Source organism: Mandrillus leucophaeus, unplaced genomic scaffold, assembly GCF_000951045.1.
Source record: "Mandrillus leucophaeus isolate KB7577 unplaced genomic scaffold, Mleu.le_1.0 Scaffold114, whole genome shotgun sequence".
In the NCBI taxonomy this organism is placed as follows: Eukaryota; Metazoa; Chordata; class Mammalia; order Primates; family Cercopithecidae; genus Mandrillus; species Mandrillus leucophaeus.
The window spans coordinates 753,942-770,972 of NW_012099654.1; the positions used below are offsets into that span (position 1 = coordinate 753,942).

General features: G+C 38.6%; 1 protein-coding gene across 3 annotated transcripts in view; it reads left to right on the forward strand.

The window, feature by feature from the left end:
- The first annotated feature begins 2,951 nt into the window (after positions 1–2,951).
- The window catches only part of TBCA (tubulin folding cofactor A), an 82,182-nt gene continuing 68,102 nt past the window's right edge, over positions 2,952–17,031 (forward strand). For all 3 annotated transcript variants that reach the window (XM_011996237.1, XM_011996229.1, XM_011996241.1), the window contains exon 1: positions 2,952–3,105. In XM_011996237.1, coding sequence (XP_011851627.1) covers positions 3,053–3,105 — 53 coding nt within the window. In that variant the 5' untranslated portion in view covers positions 2,952–3,052. The remainder of the gene's footprint in view (positions 3,106–17,031) is intronic.

Here is a 17,031-nt window from a genome sequence, read left to right on the forward strand (position 1 = left end):
CATCCTGGGAATACTGTATTTTCCATCCATGTCTGGTTGTGGATGCAAAATCTGCCAATATGGAGGGCTGACTGCATTTATTGAAAAAACTCCTCTTCTAAGTGGGCCTGTTGCCAGAAAGTGGTCTCCATCCAGACCCCAGGAGCAGGTTCTTGTATCTCATACAAGAAAGAATTTGGGGCAAGTCCACAAAGTGAAAGGAAGTTTATTAAGAAAGTAAAGAAATAAAAGAATGGCTACTGCATAGAGCAGTGGCATGGGCTGCTTGACTGAGTATACTTACGGTTGTTTCTTATATGCCAAATAAGGGGTGGATTATTCACAGGCTTTCCAGGAAAGGGGTGGGGAATTCCTGGGACTGAGGGTTCCTTTCCTTTTTAGACCATATAGGGTAACTTCCAGGTGTTGCCATGGTATTTGTAAACAGTCAGGGTGCTGGTGGGAGTTTATTTTAGTATGCTAATACTTTATAATTAGCATATAATGAACAGTGAGGACAACCAGAAGACACTTTTGTCACCATCTTGGTGTTGGTGGGTTTTGGTCAGCTTCTTTACAGCATCCTGTTTTATCAGCAGGATCTTTGTGACCTGTGTCTTGTGAAACAAGTCCTGCCCACTTCCCATCTTATCCTGTGACTAAGAATGCCTAACCTCCTGGGAACAGAGCCCAGCAGATCTCAGCCTCATATTACCCAGCCCCTATTCAAGATGGAGTTGCTTTGGTTCAAACACCTCTGACATGCCTGCACAATTCAAAAATGTTGTTCAAGGGTCAACTGTACACACAGACATAGATAAACTCACAAAGTGTCCTCTAGAGCCTGGGAATGGGCCCGGATATACACAATAGCAGTAGTAACAGAGGTCTTTTGGCTGCTGACATTCACTGATTATTGATTTATAGTAAAGGCACAGATACAAATTAAATTAAATTACAATTAAAACAAAGAGAAAGGGGGCAAAAGGAGGGAGGCAGAGTTGGGGATTGGGGGGAAATAGCAGGTATTTGTATTGGGAAACCTAGTTTGAGAGAAACTCCTGCAAATTAGCACCACACTGAGCTCTGAGCTTCTTGAAACCAAAGCAAAAAAGGAAAATATGACGAGTTACATGGTTTTTGCTACCTAATCAAAGGAAAGACCGTAACAGTAGCAAAAGCCATAGCTTCACCATCTTTTGGTTTGTGGCTTGTAGCTACTGCTTTTGTGTGTTTATATGTGCGTGTCATTTTGCTTTGGTAAGTTTGCTATTGTGTTTTATCTACCCGTCCCTCCAGTATTTCACAGTGCTGCTGTGTCACTTGGAATTGCACTTCAGTATACCAGCCAGCAGAATAAAAATATTTATTGAATTTTGTGCCCACGGTGTACAAAACACAGGTGGAGGAGGTTGGGGAAGGAAGATTTATGGAAGACAAGATTCTTGCCTCTAAAGATGTTTATAATCCAGGATTTATAACTAGGAAGCTGAACAAAACCCTTGTGAAGGACCCAAACAATAATTTTAAACAGAAATATACTAAAAATAATGATGACTACTGGGTGACTCCAAAGCATCCAGGGAAGACTGAACAAGTGGAGTGAGTCATGGTAGACTTTGCCCAGTTTTGATCCTGGATTTAAAGTAAGGGTCTTGGGCTGGCAGGATAGAAAGGGATTCCAGGACCAGTCATGAAAGTGAAAATGAGTAAGTCAGGCATAGGGAAGGAAAAGGACAGTCATATAGATGTCCTTGAAGGATGGTACCAAGAAATTTTAAAAAGGGGCTGGGCTCGGTGGCTCGCGACTGTAATCCCAGCACTTTGGGAGGGTGAGGTGGGCCTCACTTGAGGTCAGGAGTTCTAGCCAGTCTGGCCAACATGGTGAAACCCTGTCTCTACTAAAAATGCAAAAGAAAAAAAAAATTATCTAGGCATAGTGGAGCCCACCTGTAATTCCAGCTACTCTGGGGGCTGAGGCAGGAGAATCGCTTGAACTCGGGAGGCGGAGGTTGCAGTGAGCCGAGATCAAGCCACTGCACGACAGAGTGAGAATCTGTCTCAAAAAAAAAAAAAAAAAAAACAAAAAAAAAACGAAAAGAAAAAGAAAAAGAAAAGAAAAGCAATTGTAAAAAGGGCGATTTTGTCCTGTATTCCTCAGGAGACTCTCAGGAAGGGACTGCTAGAGCTCACTGGAGATGTGCCTCATTTTATGCAACAAATATATTTTTGAACATTTAAAATAGTCAAATGTCGTTCAGCATCTACCATGCGTCAGACAATGAGCTAGGTGTTTCAACCCTTACACCTAATCTGTAAAATGGGCATTATTATTTCCATTTTGTAGACTGATCAGCTGCGAGGCTAAACAGCATAGGTATCAGTGTTGTCTAGCTATTTATTAAAGGGTGGAACCCCGAATGTAAGCCGGTTGGTCTGATCAGGAAGCCCAAGCTTTTGTGTGCTACACACATTCTTGTAAGTTAAATATTTAGGATACACTAGAGGTGATTATTTGAGGAAGTTTTATTAGTTATTTCCTTTGAAAGGCACATTATCTACAAACCTTCTTGCAGGGATTTGAGGAAAAGGGCAAGGATTTTCTTGACTGCATGCATGATGGAAGTTTATTTCATTACACATGCATCACTTCGCCCCATTTGACACCAGATAATGGCATCGAAAATATCCTTAATACATTTTTTAGGTCACTCCGTCCATTAAGCAGATAATCCCGCAAAGCAACGTCCCAGAGAGACGTTAGTTTCCCCAAAGGCCCAGGCTGCGGAGACCGGGATAGTGTAACTTACGCCTGAACTAAAAAGGAGGGCAGTACGAGCGACAGGAGGGAACGTTCCACCAGGGGTAAGAGGGCGCGGGCAGCGGACGGCGGGTGGGGGGTACCACCCTCCAGGAAAAAACCCGCCCCGCGGGGCGTGGCGGGGACGCCGGGCCGCGCAGCCTGCGCATGCGCCGGGTTGCCGGCCATGCCCATATAGCCACCGCCTCTGCGCGTCGCCCTCCACGGTTACCCCGATTCTTCGCCCCTCCTTCCCGCGGCGCTCTAGGGACCATGGCCGAACCTCGCGTGAGACAGATCAAGATCAAGACCGGCGTGGTGAAGCGGTAAGGAGCCGGTAGCGGCGCCCTGCACCTCCTCTTCGTCGCCTCGTGGCGGCCTGCGAGGCTGAGCGGAGCGCAGGCCGGAGGCGGGCTCCGAACTCCAGGCCGCGCCCGAGCCCGCCGGCCTCGCACGCCGCTTCCGGTCCTCTCCACTCACTAGCCGCTCGGATTTGCGACGAGAGTCGGCGACGGGCCGGTCTCTCGGCGCCCGCTGTGGGGAGGGGGTGGGCTGCGGCCTGGGGAGGCGGGAGGGCGAGCCGGGCCCTGATGCCTTGCCTCCTGTGTGCGTGCGCCGGCGTCTCCTTGCTGAACTTGACCCGGGGAGGCGGATACCAGATGTGCTCTCAAGTGGACTTGAAAGCAGGCTCTGAAGTTTAGGGGGACGCCAAGGATCCTTGCTTCGTCAAAAAAGAGACCGTAGTGGAGCCGTGTGGCCTAACATGGCTGGCGTGACTGGCAGGCTTTGAGAACTGGGCCTGAACTTATAGCACACTCAGCAAACTTAATGTGGCCTCACTTTCTCCAGTCAGACTCCCCGAAGAGGCTGTGAGATGCTGTTGAAATAACCTGTGAACCAGGAGTATCTGAGACAGGTATTAATTTAGAAAGTTTATTTTGCCAAGGACGTGCCCATGACACAGCCTCAGGAGGTCCTGATGACATGTGCCCAAGGCGGTTGGGGCACAGCTTGGTTTAATACATTTTAGGGAGACCTCAGATATTAGTCAAAGTGTAAGGTGTACCTTGGTTCCCTCCAGAAAGTCGGGACAACTGGAAGGATGGGGGGCATCCAGGTCATAGATAAGAAACAGATGGTCGCATTCTTTTGAATCTTTGATCTGCTTTTCACTTAATACACGGTTTACATGTGAGAGGGGTGGAAGAATAGTCACTTATGCCTTAGTCTGCTAAATGAATCTGCGATTTTACATATACAGTAGGGCAGAGGAAGCAGATACCCAGTTGTCTCAGGTGGGTAGGGGCTGACTTTGAGTTCTGTCCTTTGCCCCATATCTGTGAAGATAAGCTATCAATTTCCAATGCCAGGGTGAAATACAAAAGAACTGTTTTAGAATGAAGATCTTGAGGCCCACAGGAATTTCCTTGTGGGCAAATCGTCAGGGAGGTATTTAGCTTTCTTTTTTTTTAAATCTTTGTGACTCTTATTCAGAAATAAAATGAGAGACAGGTTTGCTTGATACAATTCCTAGCTTGACTTTTCTTTTTGGCTTAGTGATTTTTGGGGTCCTGAGATTTATTTTTCCTTTCACAAACTTATGGGTAGTGCAGTCCTGTAATTTGCTCAAATTCCTGTAAACCAAAAAAGTTTACCTGAGACAGGTCTCAATCAATTTAGAAGTTTGTTTTGCCGGGGTTAAGGATATGCCTGTGACAGCCTCAGGAGGTCCTGATGACATGTGCCCAAGGTGGTCAGGCTACAGCTTGGTTTTATACATTTTAGGGAGACGGAAGACATCAATCAATACATGTACCATGTACTTTGGTTTGATCTGGAAAGGCAGGACAACCCAAAGGGGGCTGGGGGCAGTTCCAAGTTATAGGAGGTTTTCCAATTGGCAGTTGGTTGAAAGAGATTATCTTAAGACCTGGAATCAATACAAGGAAATGTGTCTGGGTTAAAATAAAGGGGTTGTGGAGATTAAGGTTCTTACTAGGCAGATGAAGCCTCCAGGTAGCAGGCTTCAAAGAGACTAGATTTCTGATGTTTCTTATCAGACTTAAAAAGGTCCCAGACTCCTAGTTAATTTTCTCCTGGATCAGGAAAAAGACCTGGACAAGGAAGAGGATTCTCTACAGAATGCAGATTTTCCCCGTAAGAGACATCTTTGCAGGGCCAATTCAAAATATGTAAAAGATATATATTTTAGAGTAAAATGCTTTTATTTCTTTCAGATCCTGCTAGCTGTCCTGTGATGCCATATTAGAGTAAGGCTGGAATTTGGTGTCTTATTGCTACAGAAAGCCTTAAGATCTGTTTTAATGTTAATGCTGCTCAATTGTTCCTGAGTTCCAAAGGGAGGAAGGTATAATGAGACAAGTCTGACCCCCTCTTCCCATCATGGCCTGAATTAGTTTTTCAGGATAACTTTAGAACGCCCTTGGTTGAGAGGAGGAGTCCATTCAGACGGTTGGGGAGCTTAGAATTTTATTTTTAGTTTACACTCCTGAGTGCTGGTAGACACTTCAATGTTCATTAGAACTTTATTGTTCAGACCCAAGAGGAGCAAACTTGTTGATGAAGTATTCCAAGAGAAAAGATAAACAGACTTCTGAAGAAGCAAGTTACTCTGTTGTAGTAATGTCTACTAAAGAAACCAACTGGCTTCTTCCTGTCTGCCCACCTTTCCTTTTTTATTGGTATTTCCACCAGAGGAAGGACAAGGCAAAAGAGAGAACGAATTCATTTTTTAAGATAATGCTTCTGAGTTTTAGCACAGCATCCCACTGTACTTCCCTGGAAGCTTTATTGCCAAGGCAATAAGGAGACCATGTGAGTAGGAGTTAAATGCACAGCCATTTCTGAAGTGAGACTGCTTGGGTTCAGATCTTAATTCTTCCCTTTATTGTATGTTGTGGAATATATTACATTGTGCTGTGCCTCTTTTACCTTATTTGTAAAATAGCGCAAGGACCCAACTCATGCAGTTGTTTGCAAGAACTGCCTGCTGTACTGTTTAATACAGTATGTGGCAAATAGCAAGTGGCTAGTAAATGTTAATAATACTGTTTGGATTCCCATTTTACATATGAGAAACTGAGGTTTCATGAAGTTAAAAAAAATTTTTTTTGTCTAAAGTCACACTACTAGTTAGTGGTAATACAAGGAAAAGGACCAAGGTTTCAAATCTACAACTTTCTTCTTTAAGCTACAGTGCTCCCGTAAAGAGTATTTTTAAAATTTGTAGTAGGAAGGGAATTGAGATGTATATTTGGAAATATAAATAATCCACCCTATCCCTCAGCTCAGAGTTCTTTTGTTCACTTTTACCAGACTTACTTGGGTTATGTCATTTTAGTCAGTATATTTGGCGGAACTATCAGGGTGTGTTGCAGAGTGCTGTAGAATGAAAGTCATGAGAAATGACTTCTAATGGTAGTTTCCCATTCATTTACTTACATGACCTTGACATTTCTCATTCCAGTGATCTCTACTAGTTTATAAAATTACTTAGTTCAAGTAGTTATATGCTTACAATACATATTCTAGAGAAAATACTCATTGAGATTATTATAAACTAAGTTTTTGACTTTCAGAAGTTCTCAGTGCTTATGTAAACTGCTTAGAAATAAATTTATCATTTTATGAAACATGGTCATAGTTTACTATTATCTCAAATTGCTTATAAATTAATGAAAATGTCTCCCATACATTTTAAAATGACTTCTGTGTTGACATTTGGGGTTATAGCTTCCCACTTATGTATTAATATGCAGTTAAAGAAAAACCCCTAAAATTTCTGTTTTAGCTGCTTATTACTCCCATTTTGCCTTGGTATATCACCGTCTAACTCCATAAATATTGTCCCCTACAGTCTTTTTTTATTTTTCTCCTGAAAATTATTTTACTATGACTCTTTCCATCTTCTGCCTTAGTATCCTATTTTTATTTTATTTTATTATTACTTACTTTTATTTGAGTTCTGGGATACATGTGCTGAACATGCAGTTTTGTTGCATAGGTATACATGTGCCATGGTGATTTGATGCACCTATTGACCCGTCGTCTAGGTTTTAAACCCTGCATCCTATTTTTAAAAATCTATATTTTATGTCAGCAGAGAAAAAAATAGATGAAGCAGCAATGGCAACATATTAATAATTGTTGCAGTGAATGATCATGGGGCTTCAATATTCTTCTGTACGTAAGTTTAACATTTTTCATGATAAAAAGGATCTGAAAGATATGCTTTTTTCCTCCTCTCTCCAAAATTAGTTTCAAAGATATCTTAATTCATGATTCAGACATGTTCTTGGTTTTGTAAAAGGGATTCAGTTCTTTTTTTTTTTTTAATCAATGGTTTAGAAACCTATTCTCAACACTCTTTTAAATCTGTTCTTGACACTGTTTCTGGTTAGATGTTCATTTTCCATAGCACCATTTATCTTCGGAAGTCACAACCTTTATTTGGAAGAAGAGGTTTAAAGTCATTATTCATGCCCCAGATCCTTCAATTTTCTCTCTAGAAATTGAGAGCAACTAGAAATTATATTCTAGGTATTTGTCCTAGAGTTCAGTTTGGGTAGGCTATACTAGAAAGGGTGGATTAATTTAGTTTCTACTTAGATCTGCTGGAACACTTCAGGTGACTCAGAAGTTCCTGATAGTTGGTCTGAGGAAGAAATGTGGACAGGCAGGTTGAATGTTAGGGGAGTACAGAAACAGGCAATAAATAGATGATGGTATTTGGCATCAAGGAGATCCAGCCATGCGTGGAAGATGGTCATTTCAGCTGGTCATTTCAGCATGTTGGCGAAATGGCAAAGGTGACCTAATGGATAACAGCCCACATTAGAAAGTAGAAACAAGTTTCAGGGCCAGTATTTTTAGGCCCTGGGAAAATAGGCAAGAAGTTTACAGTGAGTGTCCTGTTCCTAGAGAAACTTTGTTACCTTGTACAGTAAAAGGCAAAGCATCTGATTTCTGGGAAGTGAGTTTCAAGAGAGAGAGGTTGGATTACTGGGAATAAAGAAAGAGTGTAGATGCTAGGAATGGCTTAGAAGGTGAAAGTTGGACAGAATGAGGCTGAATTGGTGCTAAGTCTCTGACTCTGAGGGCTCCTTAAATATCTTCCTCCCAGCAACAAGATTTTAATAGTTTTATTGTTATTTTTAGTTGACACATACATATTTACAGGGTACCCTGTGATATTTTGTCACATGTATGCTTTTTTATTTTTCCCGAGGACTAATTCTTGCTGTGAAACTAGAGAAATGTATATAGTAGAGGCTAGATGGGTTATTTTATTATTATTATTTTTATTTTTTCCGAGACAGAGTCTCACTGTGTCACCCAGGCTGGATTGGAGTGGTGTGATCTTGGCTCACTGCAGCTTCTGCCTCCTGGGTTCATCCCTGCCTCAGCCTCCCAAGTAGCTGGGATTACAGGTGCCGGCCACCATGACCGGCTAATTTTTGTATTTTTTAGTAGAGACAGGATTTTGCCATGTTGGCCAGGCTGATCTTGAACTCCTGACCTCAGGTGATCTGCCTGCTGTGGCCTCCCAAAGTGCTGGAATTATAGGTGTGAGCCACCATGCCTGGCCCTAGATGGGTTATTATACTAAGTTTCTTTGAGCAGCAGCCTTTGTTCACATGTGACTCACTGGTAGTAGGTATTAGTTGGCAGGTTTGGTTGTGTCTGGCTCTTTTTTTTTTTTTTTTTTTTAAAGATTTGGATCTGTATTATTATCAGATTGCTAGACCAGTTGATATCTGTGACAGGATCACAACTAATCTGGCAGCCCTAGCAGAGAGTTACCAAATAATACTCAGTTTTTTCCCCCAGCACAGAACTGTTGAACACTCTGTTTTTTTGGGGGGAGGTGGGGAGCGGGGGGATATCTAGGTGGCATCAATTATCCCAGTTTGCCTGAGACTGAGGGGTTCCCCAGGATGTGGTTTCACTGCTAAAACTGGGAAAGTCCCAGGCAAACCGGAATGATTGCCCCTCTTCTGTAACTAGTGAACATAGCTCTGTTTTATGCGTTGTGTGATTTATTTGGAGGCTATTTGCAGGTAGTACAACGGTATGTTGTACCTTAATTTAAAACTTAAGTGCATGGTGTAAATGTGAATCATTGACAGAGTAGCTTTTGTTCTGTATTTAAATTATTAATGATTTAGAAAATAATTTTTACTAAAGTAGGAGAAAATATAGAATTGATATTTTCTAAATGTAGTATTTCAGCTAAGTGACTTATATCCACCAAAAGTTTCCAAGTGGGATTTGTGTTTACAAAAAAGTTTGTTTTTTATTAGACTTGTGGTAAATTCAAGAAATTATTCTACAAGTAAAAAACACTCATAATCATTTAACATAAAAGATTATTTAACTTTAAAGCCAACTTACTTTCAATAAAGCCTGTTAAACTAGCTCACTGGTGAGTGAATGAATTGATTAAAAATACTTTCTTAAATATATCTTTTTATAACCATTTTGGATTGGTAATGGCTTAAAATCCAATGTGAACAAAGAATGTTAGGGCATTGGAAATAGCGCTGACATTGGCCCATAGTTTTCTTCTGATTAAATGAAAGTGACACCAGTAGATTAGAATGAGACTAGGACAATTCACACTGCAATTGTGTTAGTTTAACTTTAACAATCTTTTAACACTCTTGTTTAAATGTAGCTGACATACCATAATTACAAATCTACAAGCCTTGATTATAGAATTTTACATCATGAACCTGTGGGGAAATTGTATTGATTTTTTTTTTTTGTTTAATAAAGCAAGCATTGTTCCCAAACCATGGCATCTTCCCAAGTTTGTTTATATCTACATCTCTCATATACAACTGTGTATGGTGTATATGCTATGTGTAGCAGGCATGAAGACAACATAAAAGGTATGTAAAATCTCTACACTATTAGTTCAATATGTATTATACTGATATAAAAAGTGAAGAATGCAAATAACACATATACTTAAGTAGACATAAAGTTTCCCCCCATTAGCTTTAGCTGTTTATATACTTCTTATATTTAAAGCAATGATGCATAGAAGTATGGTGGACAGTATGTGGGAGAGGTTAAGAACATAGTCCTGTGAATTGTTCCTGTAAGATTTGCTAGCTTTGTTTTCTTTTCTCCTCTTTTACACTGTACCCCATTGCTAAGTTCAGCCAGATGGCTACCTTCCTCCTTTGAAATTTAGCTAGTTCCTTTAGGAATTTCTGTAATGTATTCAGTTCTCCAAAGTGGTGGTCAGAGGCCATGTCAAAATGGATTGCAGGTGGTCAGCTCTTCACCGCATTCTGCCAACTACTTGGCAAGTAGTCACTCTTAGGAGCAATATAGCAGGCAACCAGACGTCTCTGCAAGCTGGAAAGGGAGAAGGCTAAGGCCTCTCATCATCACAGTTTTCCCAACACAGGGTATTTTATTTTCCAGGTTGAATGTGGAGATGAAAGATCCTTTGCCCTGTGTGTGTATGGGTGTTTTGTTTCTTCATTGTATTTTTTTGTTTGGTTGGAAATTTTGAAAATCTGTAATAAGCAAGGTTGGAAAATTTTATTAATAATGCCAGTCTAAAACTCTTAAGACAGTAAATGCTTAGATAAGTGATGTATGTGATGTCTATTCTAGTATTCTACTTCCAGTAATACATTTATAAAATAACATAATAATGTTCTATTGTGATGTTGTTGTGTCCAAATAGAACTGATTTTTTTCTCTTAGTAACTTGTCGTAGGTCTAACTAATCCAAAGATCACTCATTTAGCAGCCTCATTCAGAACCTACATCTTACTGTCTTTGAATCATCTGGTATGGTGTTGGCACATAATACTCAGTAAAAGTCTTTGCAATGAGCAGATGAAGGAATGAAATCTTCCTTTATAAGGATTTTGAACCTGATCGGATAAGCAGTAGAGAGCCACTGAATCAATTACTGTATTACAGCATAATAGTTACTATAGTTATTTATTCTTGCAGTGAGAGTTAAACAGATGGGCTCCCAGCCTCCACTTACTACACATTATTACGTATGTGACCCTGGGAAAGTTACTTAGCCTTTAAAAGCCCCAGTTTTCTTAGCTGGGACATGGGGTTAATGAAAGTACCTTTTTTTTTTGGTATTGTTAGGAGAATTAAATAAGGTAATCATGTAAAGCACTTAGCCCAAATGCCTGATACGTAGTCAATGTTCAATAAATGCTAACTGCTCTCATTTTTATCATTAAAGCCTATCTTCGTTCATTTGTGCTGCTATAAAAAAATACCTGAGGCTGGGTAATTTATAAATAATAGAAATTTATTGCTTATAGTTCCAGAGACTGGGAAATCCAAGATGAAGAGGCCAGCAAGTGTCTGGTGAGGGCCTGGTCTCTTGCTTCTGGGATGGTGTCCTGAACACTGTCTTCACATGGCAGAAGGCATTAAAGGGCCCAAGGCTGTGTGAAGCCTCTTTTATAAGGGGCTTCATCCCATTTACAAGGGAGGAGCCCTCATTACCTAATCACCTTCTAAAGGCCCCATCTCTTAATACTGTAGCATTGGAAATAAAGTTTCAGTGTGAATTTTGGAGGGATACAAACATTCAAACCATAGCAGCAGCAGCATCTTTGTTACTTTTCTGTAGATTATCAACAGTGTGGATGAGGACTTAAGAATGAATGGTTACTGATCTCCAGGAGAGACTGTGGAACTTGCTTTAGTTTAAATTGTGATAAAACCTTGTGTTTTAGTTGCTTGTTCTGTTCACTGATTGTCTGCGGAGGGAGAAAGGAAGAGTATGAACCTTGTGTTTTTGAGTAATTTCTAAGACTTTGTAATGATCATCTTTTTGTGATCATTGCTGAGGCAGTGATTCCCTACCCCCAAGGCCCAGCAAAAAAAAATCTTCAGTTTATATCAATTATTTGTACTTTTAATGCTCAAAAAACACTGTATCTGTATCATTAGTACAATGTGACAAGGCCAGTTTTGCTTTTTATTGGACTATCATTAAGTTTATTGTAGGGAAGAGTAGTCAAGTGAGTTTTGCAGAAACTCAATCTATAAATGATTCACACAATGATTACAAGACATTGTTACAATTCTAGTGCTGGATTATAGTTATTTCCAAATCCTCCTTAATGTTTTTTAACTGAGTTCTCTGTTTGTTGTTGTTGAGATCCTTTCACTTCCACAAGTATGTTATGGAGCTCTGTGTGTGTGTGTGTGTGTGTATTCTAACCCAGGGTTTATTTGTCTATAAAGGACATTGGAGCAAGTAGGCATCAGCTTTTTCATTAAATGTTCCTCAGCTTCTGAATAATACTAATGTTATGATTTTAATAAGTCATTTGTTGCCTGAAATACATTTGTACTCTATGAAATTTTTGAAGACCTACAAGTCTGCGGAAGTGTATTTGAACTTACATTACTAGTATAGTATTATAATTTTGATTTCCAAATCTGCAATGTTAAGTTCTGAAGACACTGCACTATATCAAAGTATACAAAGATTTTCTTAAGGCCAGAAAGTTCTTCACATCTTTTCAAAGGGATGATGTCTAATAATATCATTGCTTTTCACAGAATTGTTTTTCAACAAATAGACACTTAATAGATATTTGTCAATTGAGTTAAGGACTGGAGGAAACCAGAAAAGGGTTTATGAGGGGGAAACACATCAAGAGACTGGAAATAAAAGTTTGCTTTATAAATGAAAGTGAGAGACTTAGAAATGGAGAAAGAAAAGAGAAACAACCTCTCTTAAGTAATAACCACCCTCAAATAATTAGACATTTTTCAGGATAGTATTTTTATTTTATTGGAGATATAAAATATACGAAAATATATCAAGGATTTGTTTAAAAGCAACAATTTTACATTTTTTAAACTAGGAAGAGACTAGTCTATTGTGGAAAATTTTAAAATTATTACAGTTCTATCAAAAAGTTTTTGTAGTTTACCTAGAATTAACTAGAATAGACTCTTTAATTCTAGTTTAATAGAGGGGTGTGTGTTTGTGTGTTTAACTGCCTGATAAGTTACATAGACTAATCCATTCGAGGTTATTATTATTATTATTTTATAACCTAAGAAAAATAGTAGGAACATAGGTATGTTGAAATCTCATGGGGATTAGGTGGTATTTCAGGGAAACAAAATAGCAAAGGTTTTGTCCCAGTCCTTAAGGAATTTGTACATTGTTAAGTTATGCAGTATATATGTAAATGAGGATTTATTCCTAGAACTTCAAGTATGAGTGCACTAATGTATTTTTTCATTCTCATTTTAATGGGTATTTAGTTTAGTTTTCTTTTTTTTATTATTTTTTTGGCCCTAGTTTTTCCCTTGTACAAATGGTGCTACAATGTACATTGTTATGTATGGCTCTTAGAAGACATATGTAATGTTGAGCGTAAGGCAGAACTTCTCAAAGAATGGATTTCACGTGTGTGGAAGTGTATCTCTTCTCAGCTATAAGGATGGCCAGGTATGACCAAGAGCAGCCATGAGATACATGGGGGAATAGTCATTCAGACAGAAGAAAGAGCAAATTCAAAGACTTGAAAAAGGGAAAGATTGGCCTGTTTGAGGAGCAGCAACCAAGTGAAGGAGGGGAAAAGGGGTAGGAGATTCAGAAAAGTAGGAGGGAGCGGGTACAGGTCTTAGAAGGACTTCATGTAAGGACTTGGGCTTCAGATGTCATCATCTCTATGAGAGTTTCCTGGCTATGTCCAAAGTTAGTGCTCCCTTTTCTGTGTTACCAGAGAACTTTGTAGTTTTCACTATGATAGTACTAAAAATACATTAAGCTATTTGTTCTATTTACTAGGCTGGTAGCTTCCAAAGTATGGCCTAGGAACCCCTTGGGGTCCCTAACACCCATTCAGGGGTTCTGCAAAATAGAAATTGTTTTTATAGTAACTAAGACATTATTTGCCCTTTTCACTTTCATTTGCTCACGATTGTACAGTGGAGTTTTTCAGGGACTATGTGATGTTTGATACTGTAACAGATTGAATGTAGAAGCAGATACGAGAATCCACCTGCTTCTATTTCAGACATAAAGATTTGCAAATATGTAAATAGTGCCCTTTTTCTGTTTTTTTATTGTTTTGTTTTGGAAAATAAGATAATTTTTCACAAAATAGGTTATTTTTGGTAACATTGTAGTACATTAATTTTGTTATTTTAAGTAAGTTAACATTTAAAATTTTCTAACTTTAAAAACAAATATTTAAAAAATTCTGTTTTTAATTTCTAATACAGTAAATATTAATAGAGGTAATTCACATAAACAAAGCTCCTTGGGTAGAGTCCAGATTCAGATCACATCAGGCAAGATGTTTTCTTGTTTGGAATGGAGAATTTAAATTGGGATGGCTAGCAATGACTTTTGAGTTTTGTGGAAAAAGGAGACAGAGTTTTGAGTTGTTTTTGGTTAATTCTAACAGAAGATAAGAAAGCACTGTAATACTCTATATTATTGGTGAATAAAGTGTTTCACATATGTATTTTATTATTGGCTGGGATTTAATCCTTCAAGTGCTAAAAGTATTTTTAAAGATACCTTTAGGAAAAAATTTCCCCAAATATATACTTGCTTCATCGAATTACATTGAAATTTTCTATAAATTAGTTTTTTTTTTTTTCCTGAATATTGCTGTAAACTTTTTAAAGATAGGTAAACAGAGTTAAAAATAAAGATGGGAGATTTAAGTGTGCTTTAAGGAATGAGTCCAAGTTAGTTACCCCAACAGTATTTTCTTTCTTTGGATACTGGTTGTATAGAATTGAATTAATCTTAATCCTTGGTTTATGCCACATACTCATTATTGGTCCATGCATGGCCCTCATTTGTTTGCTGTATGCCTGTATTTATTACTTTCAAGTAGTGTGTTAATAACGTGAGCCCATCACCTAACACAAGAAGTAAAACAGTGATAATAACATCTGATTTTGTGCTATTCCCCCACCTGATGTAACTACTATTTTTAATCTTGTGTTTATTATTACCTTACTTTTTAAAATATAATTTTTTTGTGTGTTACTAAAACGTGCTATTTACTTTTAGTTATTTTTTACTTTGTAAGAAGGGCATTTTCTGGGACTTACCAATTTTCACCTATGTTGGTAGGATTCAGCCCTAAATTTTTGCTCATAGGTACAGTACATTTTTTTTATTGTTGTGTAATATTCCATTGTTTGATAATACCACAATTTATCCATTCCTCTTATTGATTAGTGTTTGGAATGTTTCACTTATTAACTGTGTTTCTATGTACATTCTTTTTCATGGCTCTGTTAATTATGTCTGAGGGTTTTTCTTGGGTATATACCCAGGAATGAAATCGTTTGGTCGTAAGTATGAATATTCTACTTGTAAGATGCATGTCTTAGTTCAAGCTGCCCTAACAACATACCATAGACTGGGTGACTTATAAATGACAGAATTTATTTCTCAAAGTTCTGGAGGCTGGAAGTCTGAGACAGGGTGCTAGCATGGTCATATTCTGGTGAAGGCTGTCTTTGGGTTGAGGACTACTGTCTTCTCATTGTATCCTTGAGTGGTGGAAAGAGATCTGGAGAGCTCTCTGAGGTCTCTTTTAGAAGGGCACTAATCTCATTCATGAGGGCTCCACCCTCTTGATTTCATTACCTCCCAAAGACCCCATCTCCTAATAGCATTACATTAAACGTTAAGATATATGAACTGGGGTGTGGGAGTTGGGAGGAAGGGATGGGCACACAAACATGTAGTCCCTTGCAGTGCCAAACTTCCAAAGGGATTGTACTCTTTTATGTTCCCAACTGCATTATGTGAGAGTTCCTTTCATTAATCCACATCCTCTCCAAGGCTTGAAAGACTTCTTAATTTTACTCCATTATACTGTCTTTCTTTAGGTTTGCATTTTGGAAAAAAATTGTTTTGCTTATCTTTTTAAACAAGCATCTCCAAGATAAAAAGCGAAAGAAAAAGAGAGGGTGTGAGGCTCCCGACCCACACTCACTCACTTAATCATCTTCTTCTGCCTTGTTTAGAATGATGTACATATATACCTTAGACAACCCAGAGTTTTTCCCTGGTGGAGAGGGGAGTCTTTCAACCCTACCTGTTTCCAGGACTGTGCACTTAGTGAAGGGTGTCTGGAGAGTGAGGGGAGGCCTATAGATAGTGGTTTGTATACTGTGTCCTGAAAACTCTCTTGGTGCTCTGTTTTTCAGGAGCTGAAACCAAGGAATGCCAATAATAATACTTTTTAAGTGGTTCTTTTCATTATTGTTAATTAGACTTATGGTACCTTGACTTCTTAAGTTTGGCGTAGCATTTCTAAAGAAAGATTGAATTATTTGTTGATAATGTTGTTCAATTTTTAACCTAATACCATGTGGTTTATAATTGTGAATGCCATAGATTTAAAAATCTGGCAGATTATACCCCTAATCTTCTCTGCTTGTCCCCAGCACTACTGCCACAATTAAAAAGTACTATTTTCTTAAAAAAGAAAATAAATAGACCTTACAATTGATATTTTTATTTTCTACATATTAATCTTTTTAAAGTATGCTAGCTTTTTTAGTATTACATTAAGTAGAAGTGGTCTCAGGAGACAACTTTGTCTTTTATTTTAGTTTATAAATAGAATAATTCTAATACATTTCTTTTAAATGGGCAATATGGTATATAGTATTTGGTGATGACTGTCTTCATTGCAAACATCTAGTGAACACTCTGGCTGCTTCCACAGTAATTTTTATTTTCTTGATAACTACCTGTATTTTCATTTCAGTATCTGCTGTCCTTCCCCACATGCATATAGCCTGTGTTCTTTGAAGGAAAGTGCATCACCTACAGCAGCTTTGGGGGCCTATCAGATTTATTAAAGGCATTCAATTTTCCTGCCCACAGAAACTGATTCTATTTGGTCATGTGATTTAGGATAATATAAACAGGATACATTTCAGAACTCTTGCTTAGAATTCTGGGACAGAAGTATTAACCTTTCCCGTGTAACTCTGATTGCGGCTGTGGTCTTCTTTTAGCACTAGGGCATCTGGCCTTGGGAGGTAGCTTGTATTATAAATAGCAGAGTGAAGAGACAAAAAGAAAGTTATTGATGGAAACATCTTGTTGGACGACTGGATCAGCCAACCTTCAAGCAGGTCCTCCCTGCATTTTAGTTACACTAGCCAAAGGGGAAAAAAAAGTGATTAAATTCCCTGAATTGAAAATGTGTTACTTGTAGTAG